Here is a 22,507-nt window from a genome sequence, read left to right as displayed (position 1 = left end):
CGAAAAGGAAAAAAATATATTGTGTTTTCTTAGGATTACGAAATAGTCCTTAGATTTTGTTAGGTAACTAATGTGACTCCTCAGTTGAGAAATTGGGGCGTTACATGGCACATAGCAAAATTTTCATTATTGTTAAAACTTGTTAAGCTCAAATTGCCATTATAGAGGCTGTTTGCAGATTCTCAGATATGGTGGAAGAAGAGGAAGGCTGAGGGAGGTTGGTGTTGGTGGAAGAGGGTTTCAGTGGTGGTGGTGTTGGGTGAGAGGGGGATTTGGTGGTGGTTGTGGTTGTTGGTGTGGCTTCAATGGTGTTGAGTTTCTGATTTTTGAAGGTTGGGTTGGGAGGAAGAAGATGAAGGTTGGGGAAGGACCAATTTGACTACCATTTGAGCCCTGAGAGTTTCAATTTTGGGAAAAAAAAGTAATTTTCATGTCAGCGCTCCAGAATAGAAAAAAAAAATCCACATCACTACTTCTGTTAATGTCCGTCAACCTTTTTTAACCCACAGACTAACCTGAATGAGTTTTGCCACATCCAAGGACCTCGGGCGACATTTTTAAAGTTTAGGGACTAAGTTGAAGGCGGTGGACACATTCAGGGACGAACTTGACTATTTACCCTAAAAACAATGGAGTAAGGATACACTAGCTTGTATGCTTTCCACTTGGTTCCAATTTGGATATTTATGCATGGCCGGCAGGGTTTCCAAGAATGCTTGGCAATCGGAGTTGAGCTGAAACTTTTTGAGAGAACACCGGAGTTCATCCCTATTTGTCATCAGGTGATTCTAAGGATTAATTATGAACAAGATAAATATAATATCAATAAATAAAAAATAAATGAGGCAAGTTATTTGTTTTTTAAAAATATTAAAAAGCAAAGTATATTTTTTTGAAAGGCCGGCAATATATACATTCTACAAGGTTAAAAAAGATACAAATAAGAGAAATATAATGTCAATAATGGATAAATAATTGAAGGAATAAGTTAAAGAATTAAAATCTAAAAAATGTCATGTGACGATAATACAATAACAGCAATAATAAAATAATTTTCATATAGTACATTTAAGAAAAAAAGATAAAAAGATAGTACATTGAATCGAATGATTTTTCTCATCAAAAACCAAACCAATACACATTGCAAATAACCCTCGTGCGTAAGACAAAATATTAGATATGCATAGAATGTTTAAGATTTGAGGGAAGATGACACTTAGCTTTATGCCTTGTTAAACAAATAATGGGATAGCCGTCCCCTACCACCATTCTTCCATGCTTCATTATTTGGTGTTTTGTCGGTAATGGTACTTGAAGATATATAAGATGTAAATACTTAATAACATGTTTGATACGACTAGTTTTTAAAAAGTGTTTTTTAAACAATTTTTATTTTCCGTTTTTAAAACTAAACCAAAACAAATAAAAAGGTGTTTTTAGATTTTATTTTTATTTTTAGTTTTCAGATATTAGTTTTCTTAATGTTAGAAAACATGACATTCAAACAAATTAAACTGTTTTCTTCTTCTAAAAACTATTTTTAAAAATTGTTTCTAAAAGCTGTAAACTAAAATTGCAATCAAATAGATTTTAAATACCTCATTTTTCTCTTTATTTCTCAACTTTACATATATAACATCAATCACTTTCTCATTTCTCTTCCTTTCTTACTTAAATATGTAAATCATTTTCCTTTGTCGTTTTATTCATACCAAGCAAAAGCAATGGTGTCGTGTCCTAGCACATGCCCCCCCCCCCCCCCCCGGCTCTGATAATTAACCTGCTCCCGTACTTGATAGTTCAAGTTCAAAGTCTTTAACCTCAAAATTATTTGAGGCCACATTCCTCATTGCAAGTCGTTACTAAAACACTTAACATGGAGTGTTCTTAGCATACTTCAACTTGAGTTGAGGGTGAAGACGATAATGCAGTGCACTACCTCACAAACAAAAAGTGACAAAAACTATTATAAGTAAGTGGATATATAAACCAAAAGCACGCATTTTAGTGGAGTGTATTCTTTTTCTAAGTAAATTTTATAATTTCTTCTTGAATATTATAAAAATATTAAATAGAAAATAAATATATATTTAATAGCTTACATGAGTTGGTCTAGTGAAGCCTAATATATTCTCGTACTTTACAGGTCGCAGATTCGACAAACTCTCATTAGTCTCCATGTGGTGAAATAAACGTACGTCTTATGTAAGCGCTCTTCGAACTCGCTAACTTTTCCTGTCTTGGACTGAAACACCATCCTCTAACTCTAATTTTATATAAGCGTTATATATCATTACTTAAACACCAATTATTAATATTGTAATAGAATATTTGACACAACTAACTTCAGGTTTCGGGGTTAACTCTCACTTCCTCATAGGTTGAGGGTTTGAATCACAACATACCACTGACGCTCTGTTCGGTTGTAGATGTCGCTTTCTCTTCGTTCTACCATTTTTGTAAATAAAAAAAAATTAGAAACTAGATTGGAATACAATAAGTCCATTTGATGAACCCAATAAGCCCAGAAGTCCATGAGGAAACATGATGCGCTGGATAAGAGTGTGCATCCAGACGGTGCACGATAAGATTTGGTTCCCTGTAAATGCTTATCGTTCTCCATGGGATGCGCTTTACTCCCTCCCCGCCACTTCCATCTTCATTTCTTCATCTTCTCAAAATTCAATTTCGCAGTTCGATTTTGATCATTGAGCTAACCTTACTGCACCCCACGATCCAACCTGGTATTTTTCATAAGCATGTCAAGTTTCCTGTTCATAATTCAATCTGAACAGTTGAACTTTTGTTTTGAATTAATTTTCACTTTATGTTTTTTTTTTCTTTTTCTAAATGGGATTGGGATTGAATGAGATTTTGCATAAATGGTGTCTGGATCTGTGAAACCTAAGCATGAGTTCGTTAGTTTTAAGGAGAATGTTATTTTTAGGACATGTTTTATTTATTTATTTTGAGAGACCCACATGAAATTCTTGGACATTGATGAGTGATGTGTGTGTGCTGGGAACTGTTAGTGGAATGAGAGACATAAACCTAGTAGTTATATGGGAGTATATTGTTATGGTTATAGATAAGTTTAGTTAACTAGTATGAGCTCAGTTTACTGTTTTAATTGTTTTTAGTCTTGTCTAGCTTGTAATTTCTGTTTCCAAAGTTCACGGTTAGCTACTTAGCGATGATAGCGGCGAAAGAGCGAGGTTCCTGTTCCAGGTTGTTCTTTCCTATTCTAGGGATGAGTTAGATATCAATGGAAAAGAAAAAAAGGAAAAGTAAAGCCAGAATATCTGTTTGATCATTCTAGAATTTTGCTTTGGTTCTTCTAGTCTGGTCATCAACAAATCTGATACTACTATGTAACGGATAAGAATAAGGGGTTTCGTCTATTATATTCTCTGTTCTTGTAGTGAAAGAGGTTTCATGCTCCTGTCAATTCATTTCGGCTATTCATTTCTTATTCTGATATCATATTTAAGCTGATTTCTCATTTGCTTGTCTTGCAGGTTACTTCTCAAACCAATTCTGCTTTTTTACTTACATAACACAATGTCAGAAGGACTGCTGGAATCATCTGAAAATGGAACAGATTTGTCCCAGGATGACATTGGCACTGTTGAGGAAACACCGGAGGATACAATTTTGTCTAGACAAACTTCTGTCAATCTTGTTCCTTTTATTGGTCAAAGATTTGTCTCTCAAGAAGCTGCTTATGAATTTTACTGCAGTTTTGCTAAACAATGTGGCTTTTCTATTAGACGACACCGCACTCGAGGGAAAGATGGGGTTGGCCGGGGAGTTACAAGGAGGGATTTTACTTGCCATCGAGGTGGATTTCCCCAGTCTAAACCTTCTGATGAAGGGAAGATACAAAGGAACCGCAAATCGGCTCGCTGTGGTTGCCAAGCATATATGCGTATTGTGAGAAGGGCAGATTTTGATGTCCCTGAATGGCGTGTTACTGGTTTTAGGAACATCCACAATCATGAGTTGTTAAAATCCAATGAGTTGCGTCTGCTCCCTGCATACTGTCCAATATCTCCTGATGACAAGGGTCGGATATGCATGTTTGCTAAAGCTGGAATGTCGGTAAGACAAATGTTAAGACTAATGGAGCTAGAGAAGGGTATCAAACTTGGTTGTCTTCCATTTACAGAGGTAGATGTGAGAAACTTGTTGCAGTCTTTCAGAAATGTGGATAGAGATAATGATGCTATTGATCTGATTACTATGTGCAAGAGATTAAAAGATGAAAATCACAACTTCAGGTATGAATTCAAAATAGACAATAATAACAGGCTTGAGAATATTGCATGGTCCTACGCCTCATCCATTCAGTCATATGAGTCATTTGGAGATGCTGTGGTTTTTGATACAACCTACCGAGTGGAGGCTTATGACATGCTGTTGGGAATTTGGCTTGGAGTGGACAACAATGGAATGATATGTTCCTTTAGTTGTGCACTTTTACGGGATGAAAATATGCAATCTTTTACATGGGCTCTAAAGGTAAGATTAGAACCTTATGAAAATATGCAGTCTTGGTGGGATAACGATTTTGTTGTTGTATTAGTCAACAACTTATTGTCCTAATTACTGTTAAGATAAAATATTGACGCTTCTTAGATTTTCAAGATAATGAACGCTTGTATTTTACATTTAAGAATTTCGACTTTAATTCCTTAACACGCGTCTAAGGGGAACGTGTTAGCAAAACCACAAATATCAAGGCAGCAAGAATTTGGATGTATTTTTCTTTTTAATGTGTGATCTGTTGATTCTTAGTAGCATAATGGAAGAGTTTGTTCTGTTTTGCTGTTTTTGGTCCCCGCCCTTTTTACTGGAACTATAATATACCACTGTTTTAGCTTTTGACTTATTTTGTAATATTTTAATATGCACCTAACAGTAAAAGACTCATGTTCTGGTTGATCTTTGTTAGAAGTATAATAAAAAACAACTCATATCTTCACCCAATAGCTTAAGCTTTTGGGATAGTTGATTCATGACAAGGTGTCAAAACGTCCATGATCAAGTGATTTGGAGTTCGACCCTTGTTGCCTCTTATTATTCTAATCTGTTCACGTGCTACCTTAGATATGTGATTTGTTTCTTTGATGGAAGAATGATAATGACCGTGTACAATGCATTGACTGATACTTTGTTCATTTACATGATGTTTACGAGATCTGATTAATTTGACTTATTTTTGTTTGTAAATGACATATATGCAGGCTTTCTTGGACTTCATGAAAGGAAAGGCTCCACAAACAATATTAACTGATCACAACACATGGCTGAAAGAAGCTATTGCTACTGAAATGCCTGAAACTAAGCATGGCTTTTGTATATGGCATATTCTTTCTAGGTTCTCAGACTGGTTTTCTTTACTTCTTGGATCACAATATGATGAGTGGAAAGCTGAGTTCCATCGGCTCTACAATTTGGAACTGGTGGAAGATTTTGAAGAAGGCTGGAGACAAATGGTAGAGAAATATGGACTCCATGCAAATAAACATATTATTAGCCTATATTCATTAAGGACATTTTGGGCTTTACCATTCTTGAGGCGATACTTCTTTGCAGGATTGACCAGCACATGTCAGTCTGAGTCCATCAATGCTTTCATCCAACGGTTCTTGAGTGCCCAATCTCAACCAGATCGCTTTTTAGAGCAAGTCAGTGATATATAATTTATTGCATTTAGTTTTATTTATCTGTATGATATGCCATATTTACACATCATTTTTTACAGGTGGCTGATATTGTTGATTTTAATGACCGGACCGGAGCAAAGCAAAAGATGCAACGGAAACTTCAGAAAGTTTGCCTCAAAACAGGTTCACCTATTGAATCCCATGCTGCCACTGTACTAACTCCCTATGCCCTGAGTAAACTCCAGGATGAGCTAGTTTTGGCACCACAATATGCTTCCTTTCTGGTTGATGAAGGTTGTTTCCAGGTCAGGCACCACGCTCACACAGATGGAGGGTGCAAAGTATTTTGGGTTCCTTGTGAAGAGCACATCAGCTGCAGCTGCCATCTGTTTGAGTTTACAGGCATCTTATGCAGACACGTGCTACGCGTCATGTCAACTAATAACTGTTTTCACATCCCGGATCAGTATTTGCCTTCGCGTTGGCGAAGCACCGGTTTGTCGCCTACTAACCCCTTTCGGGGTACAAATAGCAGGGATCAGCCTGATAAGATACAATTTTTGGAGTCCATGGTTTCAACACTTCTAATGGAATCCATTGAGACCGAAGAGCGCCTCGACGTGGCTTGTGAGCAGGTTCCGATGGTGCTATCACAGATCAAAACCCTTCCCAGGTCAGCGCATGCGGTGAATGATATCACATACTGTTATCCATCAGATTCATTGATCCTGCCTGAGGTTGAAGACACTGATGAAATGATTCATGGTTTTGCAATTGAAAATCCACATGATTCTATGGCTTTAGGGAAGCTAAAGGAGAGAAGGGCAAGAGATGGAGTTGATCTCAGTAGGAAGCGTAGGCAGTTCTCAGCACCATTGTACGGACATGATGCATCTGATTGCTCTATAATGGCTAGTGATAATATAAGTGAAGATGCATTAGGGTATATGTAGAGTGAATGGAAGAAGTTGCAAAGTAAATGCATTTTTTTGGGTACATAGTAAATGCATTTTTAGGCAAGTTGTATCACTTTTGTGAACTAATATTATGGTATTTTAAAAAATGGGGGTCAAAATGTGACATTCTAAAAAGTTGGTACTAGAGCCAAATATTATTCATTTCACATTGACTAAATCACATTTTACTTTATTTAGAATATCTGTAGTCAGTACTCAATTTCAACGAAACATTAATTTAAATGAGTGGGCTATACAATCTTATTGGAGCCCTACAAAATATTGTTCTCCTTGGATCCCCTTACAAATTTTTTAGCTCTGTTCTGCAAACTAATGCTCAAGCTCATAGAATACTTGCAATGAAATCTGTTTATTCATCCACAAATTGATCAGTTATTGCAAGATATTATAAGCTATTTTACAAAGTTTGCTGATCATGTGTACACATCCTAGGATCTGAGCTCACTGCTGCTAGATTTATTTTGCTAGAAAAAAAATCCTGATTACTGCTATAGAGGCATGTAAAACTTGTAAATTTGCTTTTCATCTTAACATCATAAGCAAGCATTTTGGATGCCTTATTTACAATATGGAATTATATATACACATTTATGACAGTGTCTCATACCTAAGACTTATTCTGCAGAATCTTCTTCTAGAGAAACTTTACTAAGCCTGCTAGGCAACGATTTAGCACTGTTGTTGTTACTTGCAATTTTTCTTCTCCCATTCCTGCGTAGATGAGACCTCAAGATAGCTCTCCTTGCTAGCTCTTTCTCCAAATTGTATTTGGTTGTGGCAGGAGTTTCTTCTGAAGAGATTCTTAGGTTGCTGCTGCTGCTGGCGGTGGTAGAAGACGTTTTCTCTGAAGCCATGGTTTTGGAACATGCAGAGCCTGTGAAAAATGAAGAATGAAGTAATGGTGATTAGAGCATGGTTGGTGTTCAGATTTTTAAGGTGAACACTTTCCACTAATCATGCATTACACGCAAGAGAATATATGATGTAGCAAGGTTAATGGGGTGCAAAGGGAATCACTTAGAAAAGTTCATCACTCGTGGAATAATTAAGTTTGTGCTGTCTTGTATGTGAAGAAAGAAACTCAATTCAATTTCAATAGCTCGACGTGGCATGGCTATTTGGTCATTGACCTAGCAATTAAGCTTGGATTGTAGACTGTAGAAGATGCTTGCTGAGATCTTTTTTTAGTTTTTGTTTACAGCAGAGAGATCCTTTAATAGTGCACCTGATTGTTTCTTTTTTCAAATGCTAACAGTGGTGTTTGACCTTTGAATCTAATAGCTCATGCTCCTCACCCTAACCCAATCATATAGTGCATTCAAATGGTCTCTCACTCTCACCTAATTCTCACCAGCATAATCTCCCAACATCTCATTCACCTTGAAATATGATATATAGCAACTTTTGAATTTGGATCCTCTCCTGCCGCCCTTGCAGCATATGCAGCAGCAAAATAACAAATGTATAAATATTTGACCAATTTAACCTTTTATGAGTTAATTTGAAACAATTAATATGAGAATTAAGAGTTAAGAATTTGCAATAGAGAGTTATAGAGAGAAAATTGCTGTAGATGATCTCTATTGCTTTTTCATAGCTATTGTTGGTTCTAAGTTCTAACCCTGTTCCTGTTTGTAATGTCGTAATCAGAAATAGGACCATCAAAAGTTGTGGTATGATCACTATGATTGCAATTAATAAATTCAATTAGATATAATTAATATATCTTTAAAGATGAAAGAGCAGTGCAATACGAAACCAATGGATGTGTGACCAGAACCTATTTGTTTGCTATTTAGGCAAAATGTCATGACACAGATTGCATTTTGCGAGTTAAGATAAGGCATGGAAATGGTCGGTACAAAATGTTGGGACAACTATGAAATGCATTTTAAAAACAAAAATATTAATGGATAACACTTTTTTGGAGAACATTCAACTACACCTGTAATTTGTGATGGTCAGAAACCGACACAAATTAAAGTTGTCGTCGGATGTTCGCCAATAGTGGCGTTCGCTGTCCACTAACGAAGAATGAAGAATATGATTTGGTTGGATTGGACAATTTAACACATAGAACACATTACATGTTTAAAAGAAATTTAAATTATAGTTTGAACTCTTGATTGAATAAAAAAGAGCTAAGTAGGTAAGGAGTGATTAGCTGTGAGATCAAGATTGCACCACCGTTTTGACTGACATCATGCTTTCATTTGTTTGGTGTCTATTGGCAGCTATTTTTTTTGGTGCCTGCTGCTGATCTTCATTTTCCACCTCAGAAAAGCACTTTTTGAAGCTTTGTTGTTATGCTCAGCACTTAGTTAACTTTAGAAAGCTCCAAATATTCAACTCCTAGTGAAGAATAACAACCGTTCATCTTATAATGCTTTGCCCTGAGTCTGAAGCATAGAATTCATTCGCTTTCTAATTTTTAACAATCTATATTCCTTTCCCTTTTCTCTGGATTTCCAAACTTCTTTGTTTAGAAAGGTTTGTTCATCAAGCATCTTTTACTTCACCACACTTCTTATCAAAAATGGATATAATCAAATAACTAGATTGAAGGCTTTTATTTTCCTAAGATTTTGGGATAATTGATTAGTGATAACATGTATTTAGTCCTACCTTATACCAAATATTTGATTTGTTCACAAATATTTGTGGAGAATAAACTGAATTAACTGAAAGGTACACTACACTTTGGTCATGAAAGTTTAATGTAATGTACACGTGTTTGTTGTGTCATGAGTCATGATCACTAGCTTTGTCATCACTTGGCACATTCAAAGACAAACTTATGGTGCTAATTAACAATTGAACTTGTGGGAATCTTTGGCCTTTAAGCAACCTTTGCTTCAAGCAATTCTAGAACTCTTCCTTCTTCTTCATCCAAATTCTAATTCCCTTTAGAACATAAAAACTCCATTTCCTCTTCTTTTCTCCTGTTGGAACTCTATCTGTATTGAACTAAAAAACAAATTATAAGAAAAGCCACAGAGAATGGCAGTGACACATGCAGACCTTGAACCAAGTAGAGGCAAAACAGATTTGAGTAGCAAAACAGGTGCACTCCTTATGGTTCTGACAATTCTATTAGGCCTCTTATGCTTCATCCTATGTCTCATAGCCGAAGCCACGCGTTCCGAGGTACAATTTTATAGCAGAAGCTACTCTAACATAAGCTTCTTCTCATTGATTTTGTAGAATAAATTGTAGAATGATATTCAAAATTACAAAACTAGCAATTACCAAATAGAGCAGGATTCCTCATGGAGTTTGATGTAAATTGGTGGGGTTGATATGTCAGGTGACATGGGTGAACACAGGTGGGAAAGAAAAGGGAGCAAAATCTGAATGTGTTTACGATGGGAATGGGAAAGTGCCATTGCTATGTGCTGCTTCTGCTTTTATTGGACTTGCAATTGCCATGGTGGTGGAGCACACTTACATGTTGATAGCAGTGAGTAAATCAAAACCTTCTTTGCTCAACTGGGATCCTGATTCTCCTTCTGCCAAGTCCCTAATATGGCAAGCTGGCTTTTTCTTCATTACAACATGGTAAGAAAAATATATTTTAGTTTTTATTCTTCAATTATCACAGAAATTATAGTTCCTTAAGCTTATTTTCTTGTAAATTTCATTGAGTTTTTGCAAATTATAATTGAAAGTTTTTGTAAATTAGAATTGAAAGTTTATGCTAGCGCTAATCCAACCATATATTTGCTGTGAGGACTCACCCTCAACAACAATATTCAATGAGGTCATGGACAAATTGATTTGATATGATAGACTGGGGAAAAAAATTACCAATAGAAACTATGGGGAAGATAAGATAAAAGGCAGAGACAAAAGAAAAGGAAGGAGGTGGGTGTAGAGGAAATAAGAGAAGAATGAACATTCTCTGATTGCATGGTCCCTATTCCCATCATTTGATCAATTATTTGAAATCTTTTATATTTTTAATAGGCAAACTCTGACAGACTTCTATTATTAGGGAATTATTAGGAAAGGAACCTTAGCTTTAGACCTAAATGTTCTTAATGCAAACTAAGCAAATCCTAAATTTAATAGGGAATCTTGCGTATATTAATAATCTGGAATAATATATGTCCTCCTAACAACAAACTTGTAATTCTGATTATGATACCCTTGTCTAGCAATAAAACATTGGTTCAAGTGATACATACTCAAATCCCCTTAAGCAAAGTTTCAAGTTCATGTCTTCTATACGAAAAAAACTCCGCACTAGCCTCTCCAAGGATACGAATGTAACTGAGTTTGACACTTGCTACATGTGGTAGGATTTGTTTTGCAGTGGCGGAAATTTTGCTGTTGGCAGCACTTAGTGTAGAGTCAGGGCATTTGAAGAATTGGTATAAGCCTAAAACAATTTGTTATAGCATCAGAGAAGGCTTATTTGCTTCTGCTGGTGTGTTTGCTTTAACCACAGTCTTCCTAGCTGCTGGTTTATACCTAACAGCGCTACGCACACAGAGAATGTTAGAGGAGCTAGCAATTGTTCGGAGGGAGGTTCTTGAAACCTCATCCTTCTACTCTTCTCCGCCACGATCGCCTCAGCGACATATCGCAGCGGTTGCAAGGGAGAACCCCACAACAACCACCAGAGAGAGTCAGAATGAGCTTCTGCTATCTGTGTTCCCAACTCCTTTCAACAAAAGCTACAACTTTGTGTAAACTAAGGAAAGTAACATTTTGAGCCTTTGGTTTTGGAAAAATCTAAATGGCACAAGGAAAGTGGAGTGAGGGGAAAACGAAACTGTATTATAGTTCTATACAAATATAAGGTTAAATTCATTTGATTGTGTAAATATCTTATGAATCTGATTCATTTGGTAATGACTAATGAGATAACTTCTGCCAATTTGGCTTTGTTATTGCCTGTTGGATGATGAATTCAATGGCCAATAACACAGAATATGCCACAGAAGAAGGTAAAATAGATCTTACAAGCCTATTGTAGAATGAAGTGAACTTCATTATTTTCAACAAGTTTTTTTCTTATGGTATCCTATGACCGATGATAATAAGACTAATCTCGAGACTTTTAGATTACACTAAATGCACACACCTCTCTTAACAAGTCATTCTTCATATGCACCACTCATGAATTGAACGATGGATTAGATGCTTAAGAAGTCCGATTATCTACTAAGTTGCTAGACATTGTTGGTCTGTTCTTCTAAGTTTGAATCTAAATCAAAATTTCACTTTTTTTTACCAGATAAAATCTAGAAAAAAGAAAAAAACAACAATTACACCACTGTGTCTAAACACAACAATGCTACAATAGCCAATGAATGCAGCTCCTCACACTTCGGGAAATGTCTTTCAACGCTTGACGTGTCAGAAAATCCGCTACATTGTTGAGAACCCGCAAAATATGAACCGTAATATTATATGTTCCCTAAAAAAATGTTCATCATGCCATCTCTCATCCTTCTCCTCCATCATGGGCTAACAATTTGTTTTTCGAATTAAATTATTTTGAGAATTTCATTTCCAAATTACATTATTCAAGTGAAAAAAGGTATATTATCTTATTTTTAATTTTTGAATGAAATGAATGTCTATAAATTATTTGCCCTCATATGAAAATTCTTCGTTTTACCGTTAAGCCCATGTGACATTAAAAATTTATAAAAGCTCATTTAATATTTATAATATATATTTTAAATAAAACTTATTATACATGGGTGAAGTTGGAAATTTGAAATTGGATATTCTTGAAGATAGAGATCAGATCGTTATTATGATTAAAGTGAAGATCCATCACCGTGAAACGAAACGGTAAACCCGTTCAGTCAAGTCGGTTCATCCATATAAAGAAAAAAACGCACCGCATCAATCACCAACACACCGGGTCAAAACTGACCCGGACCCATATCCAAGACCCAAACCCGAAAACCCATAACCACGATCACACGCAACCACACCACTATTTAAATTTCTTCCAACGAAGCCTTCTCTCTCTCTCTCACTCTCTCTCTCTACAAACCAGTGTCCCTTAATTCTCAATCGAAATTTCTAGGGTTTTTCCACCCCCAAATCGATTTCACCGTCGTCAATTCGATTGGCGCTAGATCGAAACGATGTCGCTCAGGCCCAATGCTAGGACCGAGATTCGCCGCAACCGCTACAAGGTTGCCGTCGACGCCGACGAAGGTCGCCGGAGGAGGGAGGACAACATGGTTGAGATCCGGAAGAGTAAGCGCGAAGAGAGCCTCCAGAAGAAGCGCCGTGAGGGTCTCCAAGCTCAGCAGCAGTTCGCCACTCCTCTTCAGTCTTCCTCCATTGTCGAGAAAAAGGTAATTAGGGCTCCATCGTGGACTCTGCTTTTTCGATTTTGTTGTTTGATCGATTGAGATTCTGTGATTTGAATCGATTGGATAGTTGGTTGTGAAAACGGTTGTGACGGTTGTGTGTGATTGTTTGTTGTTGCAGTTAGAGAGTCTTCCGGCGATGGTTGCTGGGGTTTGGTCGGATGATAATAGCCAGCAGCTGGAAGCAACTACTCAATTTCGGAAGCTGCTATCCATTGGTAAAAATGGATTCTGTTTCTATGATCCTGTGTGTTGAAGTTGTTATGATTCTCATGAATCACTCTGTTTCTATGATTCTGTGTGTTGAAGTTGTTATGTTTGTTATGTAGAGCGTAGCCCTCCGATTGAGGAAGTTATCCAATCTGGTGTTGTGCCGCGTTTTGTTGAGTTTCTCGTTAGGGAGGATTTCCCTCAACTTCAGGTTTGTACTTTTTCGCTTCCGCATTTATACTTGTTAAGGTGTAGTGTAGACTGTGGGGTAGTTGGAATTTTTTGTGTTGTTGATTAGTTATTTGTGTGACGTGTTGTTTGGTTAGTTTGAGGCTGCGTGGGCTCTCACCAACATTGCGTCCGGGACTTCGGAGAACACTAAGGTGGTAATTGATCATGGGGCAGTACCGATATTTGTCAAGCTGCTTAGTTCGCCTAGTGATGATGTTCGCGAGCAGGTATATTGATACTGAAATGCAGTAGCGCGGGCATTTTTGAATTTTTGAGTTTTTGTTGAGCTCTCTTTAACTATGAAGCTTTGAAATTTAGGCGGTGTGGGCGTTGGGAAATGTTGCTGGTGATTCTCCTAGGTGTCGAGATCTAGTGCTCAGCCATGGTGCCCTGATCCCATTGTTGTCCCAGCTGAATGAGCATGCCAAACTTTCAATGCTGAGAAACGCCACGTGGACCTTGTCAAACTTCTGCAGGGGCAAGCCTCAGCCTCCATTTGAACAGGTAGTTGTCGTTTTCGTTAATTTAAACCCAACGGGCCTCAGCCTCCACGTGGACCTTGTCGTTTTCGGTTAAAGGGCTTCTGTCTGTATATTTATATTAATACTAGAATATTTGATGGGCAGGTGAGGCCAGCGCTTCCAGCTCTTGAGCGTTTGGTTTTTTCCAATGATGAAGAGGTCCTGACTGACGCATGCTGGGCGCTATCTTATCTTTCCGATGGAACAAACGACAAAATCCAAGCAGTTATTGAGGCAGGTGTATGTAGCAGATTGGTTCAGCTTCTTCTGTGAGTATTAATTCTACTCTACTCGCTCGACAAAGATTCTGTTATTTCAATTTTGGATTGCTTTGGCCCTAAACGTGTATCCATGTTTTGAAGGCACCCGTCTCCTTCCGTGCTGATTCCTGCACTTCGCACAGTGGGAAATATTGTTACTGGAGACGATATGCAGACTCAGGTATTATTTGTGAACAGTTCTATTAATTGCTTGCTATCTTTTTATTCTCTTATTAAATATAAGGTTTTCTGTGTAAAACACTAAAAATTAGTGTTATATAAGTATTTTTCGGAAAATTTTTTATTAAAAAATTTATATAACTTCACCCGAACTGTTGGTACTTGGTAGTTGGTAGGTTAGTTTTGCTTGTCTAATTTGATTAATTAGCTCAAGCACTGATGCTATAATTTGGGGCTAATGGAGCTTCATACCAAATTCCAGAGTAACTACATAGGTCAGAAAAAAGTGAACAGTTAGTTATATTGATATTGTTAGTCATTATCCACAATGAAATTCACCTACCTCTTTCATGGCTTTTACCACCTACATATGCCATTTATACCACAACTAATTATTACCAAGAATCAATAATTATTTTCCTTTGATGTTTTTGTGCTTGTGTCATTACTCATTAGTGGGAATTTCCTTATTTTCTGGAACTATTTTCATTAGGCTATTATCAATCATGGTTCACTCCCGTGCCTTTTGAGCCTGTTGACGCAAAATCATAAAAAAAGTATCAAGAAAGAAGCTTGCTGGACTATATCAAACATTACAGCTGGAAACAAAGAGCAGATACAGGTGCTTCACTGCTTTATAAAGAATTCATTTTTTATTGTTTATGCTTTTCTTTTATTTTGATGTGGTAGTATATATGCTTGCATATTTTATTGAATTTCTCAATGGAGTTATTGACCTTTTGAAGTTTATGAGTGTTCCAAGTTTCTTATTGACCTGATGACCTCTTATTGTGTTTTACTGTTGCTTTGGTCTTGTCATATGGATCGTTATGCTTTTTTAACTTGGAGATGTGGTGCAGTGTAATAATAACCGGCTTAAACATATTTAGTTCTCAGGTTAAACCGATTGGAGAAGATAAATTAGAGAATGATGATTGACACGTTCTCAACTCCATTCTATGTACAAAAACATAATGTATAGTGAATATACTGTGGTGTGCCAGTGATCTTTGGCATTGTGCTATCTCATAAGGATAATAATTGAGTATGAGTCGAATGTAAGCCCTTGAAGTTTGACGCATCAACTGATTGACCGAATCTTATATTTTTGTTTCACATGACGAACATTTTTAAAATTTGTTCCAAGTACATCATTGAAGGAAATCTTCTGTCTTGCTGGAAGCCATTGATGGTTATATTTTGTTTGGGATCGTGGCTATGTTTTATCAGAATTTTATTGCAAAACATAAGATTTTCTATGGGCTTATTTGTTGAAAAAGCTCTCTGAACTTTACATTTTATGTATGCAGTCTGTTATTGAAGCGGGTCTGATTGCTCCCCTTGTTAATCTTCTTCAAAATGCTGAGTTTGACATTAAAAAGGAAGCTGCTTGGGCAATTTCGAATGCTACATCTGGCGGTACCCATGAGCAGATCAAGTATGTGAATTTTTACTTTCAATTTTTTTTCACCCAGCTTCATAATGGTGATGTTGGGACTTGGGGGTTTATGTTATTAACTTGCTGTATGTCATTTAAGGTACTTGGTGAGCCAGGGTTGCATCAAGCCTCTCTGTGATCTGCTTGTTTGTCCCGACCCAAGAATCGTTACTGTCTGTTTAGAAGGTCTTGAGAACATTCTGAAGGTTGGGGAGGCTGACAAGAACTTGGGTAACTCTGGAGATGTCAACTTGTATGCTCAGTTGATAGATGAAGCTGAGGGATTGGAAAAGATTGAAAACCTGCAGAGCCATGACAACAATGAAATATATGAGAAGGCTGTTAAAATCCTCGAGACATATTGGTTGGAAGATGAAGATGAGACTTTGCCTCCAGGTGAAGGTGCTCAACCTGGGTTTAATTTTGGAACCAACGAGCTTCCAGTCCCATCCGGTGGATTCAACTTCAGTTGAAGACTTCTGTTAAGCAGGTAAATTTGCCTTACTTTGTCTTAATTATTTCTCCTTTGGGGTTGTAATCATAGTTTTTACTCAATATTTTCAACCTAAGTCCCACTTTCTCTAAACCATTTTTTTTCCAATGATCATAGGAACATGGTTGGATGGAGCAGGGTTGATGCTACTAGGGTGACATTTGCAGTCGAGTCTTGGGGGGTTGGGGTGGGGGTCCGGGTGGGGGTCCGGGGTTAAGTCCTTGTACCTCATGGTGTCTGGTGTCAGTCTGGTCTTGAGTCAGTGGTCAATGAGTTGCAGGGGTTGGTCAGTTAAACTACAATGTCCAAATAAGGAGGGGACTGGTGGGTTCAACAGCAGCATAATGAGCAGTGCTTTGAAATATACTTGCTGGGGGAGAAGTATACAAGATGTCCTATGTTGCGGACCTGCGTTATGTGGCTATGGAAGGGCTTTTATTTATTGCGGCTTTGAGTCCTATTTTTTTTATCGAGTCGTCGTAGTTGTATTGGTTATTGATACCGAGTCAGTATTTGATTTGAGTGAATACAGTATTCAGAAACCAATTTTTATGGTGTATTCCAATGAAAGTATTAGAGCTATTTTTGTGCTTGCATGGTCTTTGATTCAACTGAAATTTTTTCTGTTATTAACTGTCATTGGTATCTCCTCCCCTCAGAGGTGAAAGTAGAGAAAACACATCATCATTTTCCATTCATTCACGTTTAGCATGGTGTAAGATGGAAGGTATCAAAGGGTTACTGATTAATGATAGTTGAGACTTGAGAGATATTCAAGTGTTGTGAAACACTTTAGCAACCAAAGAATCAGACTCGACCTGGTGACAGGTAACATTGTGTGACTCAAAACCCATAGTATGGCCAAAGCTTCCGCCATGTGCGGCTGTCTCAATATATTGATAATTGGCTTAGCTAATTATTACATAGTTCTGTCTGCCACTATCAGCTTTCCAACCCCATGTGTGCATGTGTGTGTGTGTTTGGGTTATTGGAGGATGGTGAAACAAGTTACAAAATCAAATGAAGTACACAATGAGACTCCTATAAAAGGAGAACACAATTCACTATCACAACCAATAGGTGGTGGTGATGATAAAACGTGAAGAAGTATAAGAGTGAGCCCCCCATTTGCAAACCAATCAGCAATAATATTGCTCTAATGAACTGGCGATATGATACCATGTGCTTTTTCAATATTAAAGTGATTTAAGTGAATAAAAAACTTAAAATGCCCCGTTACACAATAATAGAATAAATACATATGAAGACCGTTGTTTTAAATGCAAGTTTTTCTAATATATATTCTAGGACACAGGACAGAACAGCTAAATAAATATGATATCATGAAAGTGATATAATGTATAAAATTGAAGGGATTTAATTGATGGCGCAATATAAAGAATAGTTCTTTAGTATGATTTGGTCCATGTGGCATCATGTATGATTTTATCGTTCCATATTTTTTTCAAACTAATCAAGCCCATCCACTTTTAAAATTAAGTTTAATGGATATGCACTGACAGTGTAAAATAGTTTTACACAGACATCCAATTGAATTCCGTCAAATCAGAAAATATCTTATTCTTTTAATTAAAATTAAAGTCAAATGTAATTATCTCTCATATGTGACATGCTTTGGTTGGATGACTGTGTAAAACTATTTTACACTATCAGTGCATAACCATTAAACTCTAAGGAAATTAAGTCAATATCTCAATTTTCATATGCATAAAGTCATTAAATCTTCATTTTTTCAAAAAATATTTAAGAGTTATGGTAGATTTGATAAACGATAGGTTTTAGTTAAAGTGTGTTAAGATTTGAAGGATCTCATAGGATGAGATTAGAGTTTAAAGAGGAGAAATAGCATATTTCTTTTTAATTTCTGATTAGTGTCATCAAATGTTTTGATTAGTGTCTTTTGGGAATAACATCTACGATCATTAAATTGATTTAATTTATGAATATTTTTCTTAAAAACAAGAATTTGGGAGTTTTAAATAGAATAATAATGATATATGATGATTTGGAACAATTAAAAATTTGATGGACTGAATTTGCTAAAATAATTATTGGGGGATTAAAATCACTCGCTGAAAACTATAGAGAGCAAAAGTGCAAATAAACTTATAAAATACTAACAATTGTTTAGTTTTTTTTAACTAGATTAATTAGAACAAACTAAAATTATATGTATTATTAATCAGTACTGCAAAGATATTTGAGAACAAATATTTGATAGAAAATGTGAAATGAAATAAATTTGAAAGAGTTAATTTTTTTTTATATTTTTTTATTGTTAAGAATGTTTTTTGAAATAAAACTTTAAAAGTGATAGTTATTTAAAATCAAAATTTAAATTCAGTGTTGTAACCAATTTTGAAACAAAATTCAGTGTTAGTACTTTTTTTTTTGAACTACAGTGTTTTTTTTGGGTACATTTTGAACTTCAGTGTTAGTACTTAGTACCACTAATAAAGTGATTGGCTCACAAAGTTTCTAACTAGTTTTTAATAATGAAGCTTGATGGAAAGCATGTAAGGAAATTGAGGAAATTTTTCCTATTAAGAAAATGTAAAACTAGTGTTGGTCAACGATTCTCAGGAGATTGAATAGCCCACGAATTCACACAGAAACAATGGTGTCAGAATATCCAGCTGCCAGATCATTGTGAGTATGTGACAACTACCCCAAAATTGTCATTGGATGGTTACACTAACTATCCTAGTCGTGAGAGCATCTGATCATACCTGTCCTGCACATGTTTCTTTATCTGGCAACCATTTTATATTTCCTCTCATATTAACCAAATCAAATGTTCAAAACATATATATTACTGTTATTATTACATCAAATTTATGCTATATGTAAGCAAAATTTTACATATGGACAATTGACAAAGTAAATGCATGCATATCTCTAAGTAGGTGAGCACAGAGCTTGCTAATCATACTATGCAGAACAAATGTTGTGCAGCTGTAAAGGTTCTTTTAATTAATAAAAAAAATAGTAATAGAGATGGAAGTTTCGTCAACCGAAGAGACGAGAGAATTTGTTGTATATGCTGACTCTTCGACACACTATCAATTTCAACTTAACAGTTATTTTCCTTAAAATAATTTATAATAGAGAAAGTAAGCAAGGTGTTGAATAAAATATGTACTCTTGTAAAATATTGGATAATTATTTCCCTTAGGAGGACGCTCCACATTGGGTGTGTAATTAAGAGAGGAAAACTAAATTAATAATTTCTCTAATACACACTTAAAAATGAAGGGATTTTGTATCTGAAGAAATTTATATCTTTTACCTTGATTTGTCATGTTTTGTCTCATAATAAACTTTCTTAATTTACAATTTGGTCATTTATATTCTATAAAATAAACTAAAGTGTATCACATTCTCTCATTTTAAATGAATACCGAAACAAATGCTTAAAAAAAGGCAAACAATGTCCACTGAATTATTAGTATGAAAAAATATTAAAAAATTGATCATTCCCAAATCCCAACGGTTCAATGAACAAGGACCCTTCTCTGCAATAAAATCAACTAATTATTAGTACATTGTTTTTATTTTACACCACTAATGCAGAATGGATTTGGCTCGACTAAAATAAATCATAAAGAAAAAAAACTGTTAGATTATACTCACATATTCAGAATATTTTTAAAAAGTATAATGCATTAAATTCCAAAATATTGGTTTCTCAATCCCTGGCCAAGATATAGAGATGATTCTTGTGGACACCATTCAATTCAATTTACCCCAGAATTGAAATCAATTTCCATTTTTCAAAAAAATAAGAAATCAATTTCCTACCCATGCTTTATGATCATCACTATACTATACTCATCAACCACATAGAAACAAATTCAATTCTTCTCATCAACCACAAAGAAACAATTCAATTCTTTGCTGACAATTTAGCATAGTTTTATCTTTTGGGTAGCTTCAAATAAATTTTGTCACCTGATCACCTCATATAATAAAAATACTTCCACACTAAAATTAACCATCATCACTGAGCAAGTAAATAGATAAATAGAAATGAATAAAGGTAGCTTCTGCTTTATGTTTTTCTTCATGCTAATCAAAATCAAAATTAGATACAATTACCAATTGTGAACAAATTGCAGATCAAACCTACATTACCATTAGAAATTCAGAGGAAAAAAATAGAGAATCAAAATAAGTACACTGTCCTTTCACTGCACTGACCTCACTTTCAGTTCATTTCCCTGCAAACTTCTAGATCTGCTAATCTATGCACTTATTTTAACCCCCACAATTTCCCTTTTTCTTCTATCAAAGAACCGCCACTAAAATAGACAACAAGGCAAATGCCAAGAGCATTGAACCCCTCACCGGCAGAGGAGCCGCCGTGGACGGCGGAGGGGTGTGGTAGTAGAATGGGAAATATGGCACAATTGGGTTCGGCGGTGGCGGCGTCGGGTAGTTGAACCCCTGACTCGGCGGAGGGTAATAGTATCCACCTCCGCCGCCCCCTCCTCCGGTGGACGCTGGCGGCGGCGGTGATGAGTAGACATACTGAGAAGGTGGCGGCGGAGAGTAGTAGGACCCGCCTCCTCCGCCGCCGCTAGGTGGGGAAGGAGGTGGAGGGCAGTTGCTGGTCGGAGTAGGCGGAGGCTGAGACGGCGGCGGAGGAGATGGTGGCGGCGGCGAGGCAAGTTCACACGGTGTGCACTTCACTTCATCTTTGGACGTGGTTTTCAGGCTCTGATCTGCCAAACCAACAGCAATAGCAGCAAGGAAAACCACCGTGATGAAACAACACGGTGAGGTTGTTCCCATTGTTTTTGGGAGCACAATGAAGGATCTTAGAAATGGGGTCTGGTTTTGATACTTTTACTTAGAGAAGAAGGGCAGGGTGAGTGGAAAGTGTGGACAACAGAATGGAAAAAAGTAGAAGAGAGTGTTGCTTATGCTATTTGAGGTGGGGTGTGGAGAATGAAGGGTACCCTGTCTTTTGAAGCAACAAGCAACTAGGCCTTTTTATTGTTGCACGTTTCCTACTCTAACTCTTGAGTTAGCAAAACTCCGACTCTTAAGTCAGCAAAGCCGAGCGAGAAATGAAAAATAAGGATTAGGGTAAGATGATATCGAAGAATGTCATTTGACGTCTATTTATACACTTAGAGTGTCTCAAATATCAAATATGGAGGAAATCATGTGAAAATATATGATAAAGTTATTATTAAGCTATAACCGATACTATCTAGTAATAGTAGAAATTACCTCAATTAATGCGTGTGACACGATCAAAATGGGACTAAAATATTACAGTATATCATTTTATTCCTTAACAATTTTATTTTTAATTGAAATTGTAAAGGGGAAATGTGAAAAGAGAATAGTCATAAGACAGAAAACAATGGAGGACACCGACAACACGTTTACTTTAGCTGAAAGCAGCCACATTTGAACACAGTGAAGATAAATAGTTGAATGTTTATTTAAGTACGTATATTTAACTTACATATGACTTGAATTACTCTTTGTAATTACTAGCAATGTTGTGTTGTTTCATGCATTTGAGTACCTAATTATTAGAAGTGTGTCTCACTCTGTCACCAGCACCACCATAAGTGGTTGATTTAGATGTTAGATCTGAAGTTATTAATGAGGTAAAAATTCTGGTATTTGCATACAAATGGGGAGGAGGTAATGAATTGAGGTGTTAGATGGTCCTAAGAAAGAGACGTAAAGGAAACGCAAAGAGGTGCAAAATGCGAAGCAAAGTTGGATTCATTTGGTTTTTTATTTGTTTTGGGTGATGGAAATGCGTTGGATCTGTTGGTGTACAAATTGCTTCTTCTGTCTCTTTGTGCCTTCTATATTTATTGCTCACTTCATCATTTACCGGTTGGTGTATTGTATCATATGTTTGGTTGAACGTTTAAATGAAGAAATTCCTCTCTGTAGGTATCAACTATGATTTGATAAATCAGTATTTTTAGTTATGATTTTGATTGCAAAGCTGTGGCAAAAAATTACTTTTTGATGATGCCCTTTTTCATTTTTGGAAAACACCTAGCAATGATTTAAGTTATTATATATTCAAAAGTGATTTCTTTATTGTTCAATTACTCGGTTAATTGGGCATTATTTCACTTTGTTAGTTCTTATCTGTTAGCCATTCCCTAATAATAGTGCAAATTTGAGA

The 22,507-nt window shown here is 36.2% G+C and overlaps 4 protein-coding genes across 4 annotated transcripts; 3 read left to right on the top strand and 1 right to left on the bottom strand.

Moving 5' to 3' along the window:
* The first annotated feature begins 2,534 nt into the window (after positions 1-2,534).
* Positions 2,535-6,792, top strand: LOC130723030 (protein FAR1-RELATED SEQUENCE 11-like). The gene is made up of 4 exons (XM_057573949.1): positions 2,535-2,744; positions 3,519-4,521; positions 5,247-5,690; positions 5,768-6,792. The coding sequence occupies exons 2-4, from the start codon at positions 3,562-3,564 to the stop codon at positions 6,620-6,622; spliced, it is 2,259 nt and encodes a 752-aa protein (XP_057429932.1). The 5' UTR covers positions 2,535-2,744; positions 3,519-3,561; the 3' UTR covers positions 6,623-6,792.
* Positions 6,793-9,460: 2,668 nt separating this feature from the next.
* On the top strand, positions 9,461-11,673 carry LOC130726525 (uncharacterized). The gene is made up of 3 exons (XM_057577804.1): positions 9,461-9,793; positions 9,954-10,204; positions 10,948-11,673. The coding sequence occupies exons 1-3, from the start codon at positions 9,647-9,649 to the stop codon at positions 11,339-11,341; spliced, it is 792 nt and encodes a 263-aa protein (XP_057433787.1). The 5' UTR covers positions 9,461-9,646; the 3' UTR covers positions 11,342-11,673.
* Positions 11,674-12,631: 958 nt separating this feature from the next.
* On the top strand, positions 12,632-16,912 carry LOC130723136 (importin subunit alpha-2). The gene is made up of 11 exons (XM_057574094.1): positions 12,632-12,972; positions 13,109-13,205; positions 13,317-13,408; positions 13,524-13,655; positions 13,747-13,932; positions 14,055-14,218; positions 14,312-14,390; positions 14,883-15,011; positions 15,700-15,827; positions 15,928-16,317; positions 16,438-16,912. The coding sequence occupies exons 1-10, from the start codon at positions 12,757-12,759 to the stop codon at positions 16,298-16,300; spliced, it is 1,596 nt and encodes a 531-aa protein (XP_057430077.1). The 5' UTR covers positions 12,632-12,756; the 3' UTR covers positions 16,301-16,317; positions 16,438-16,912.
* A 3,459-nt stretch (positions 16,913-20,371) lies between these two features.
* LOC130725850 (extensin) lies at positions 20,372-21,437 on the bottom strand. The gene has a single exon (XM_057577041.1). The coding sequence runs from the start codon at positions 21,133-21,135 to the stop codon at positions 20,629-20,631; it is 507 nt and encodes a 168-aa protein (XP_057433024.1). The 5' UTR covers positions 21,136-21,437; the 3' UTR covers positions 20,372-20,628.
* Between the last annotated feature and the right edge of the window lie 1,070 nt (positions 21,438-22,507).

The sequence above is a fragment of the Lotus japonicus genome, chromosome 6 (genome assembly GCF_012489685.1).
Source record: "Lotus japonicus ecotype B-129 chromosome 6, LjGifu_v1.2".
In the NCBI taxonomy this organism is placed as follows: Eukaryota; Viridiplantae; Streptophyta; class Magnoliopsida; order Fabales; family Fabaceae; genus Lotus; species Lotus japonicus.
The sequence above is the reverse complement of the archived record's forward strand: the minus strand, read 5'-3'. Positions and strand labels throughout refer to the sequence as shown.

Bases quoted from the DNA above. Each gene is read 5' to 3' on its own strand.
- LOC130723030 (XM_057573949.1), top strand. From the start codon at position 3,562: ATGTCAGAAGGACTGCTGGAATCATCTGAAAATGGAACAGATTTGTCC. The intron at 4,522-5,246 runs GTAAGATTAGAA...ACATATATGCAG, and splicing joins CTTTTACATGGGCTCTAAAG to GCTTTCTTGGACTTCATGAA. The intron at 5,691-5,767 runs GTCAGTGATATA...CATTTTTTACAG, and splicing joins CAGATCGCTTTTTAGAGCAA to GTGGCTGATATTGTTGATTT.
- LOC130726525 (XM_057577804.1), top strand. From the start codon at position 9,647: ATGGCAGTGACACATGCAGACCTTGAACCAAGTAGAGGCAAAACAGAT. The intron at 9,794-9,953 runs GTACAATTTTAT...TTGATATGTCAG, and splicing joins CCGAAGCCACGCGTTCCGAG to GTGACATGGGTGAACACAGG. The intron at 10,205-10,947 runs GTAAGAAAAATA...TACATGTGGTAG, and splicing joins TTTTTCTTCATTACAACATG to GATTTGTTTTGCAGTGGCGG.
- LOC130723136 (XM_057574094.1), top strand. From the start codon at position 12,757: ATGTCGCTCAGGCCCAATGCTAGGACCGAGATTCGCCGCAACCGCTAC. The intron at 13,409-13,523 runs GTTTGTACTTTT...TTGTTTGGTTAG, and splicing joins AGGATTTCCCTCAACTTCAG to TTTGAGGCTGCGTGGGCTCT. The intron at 13,933-14,054 runs GTAGTTGTCGTT...TTTGATGGGCAG, and splicing joins CTCAGCCTCCATTTGAACAG to GTGAGGCCAGCGCTTCCAGC.
- LOC130725850 (XM_057577041.1), bottom strand. From the start codon at position 21,135: ATGGGAACAACCTCACCGTGTTGTTTCATCACGGTGGTTTTCCTTGCT.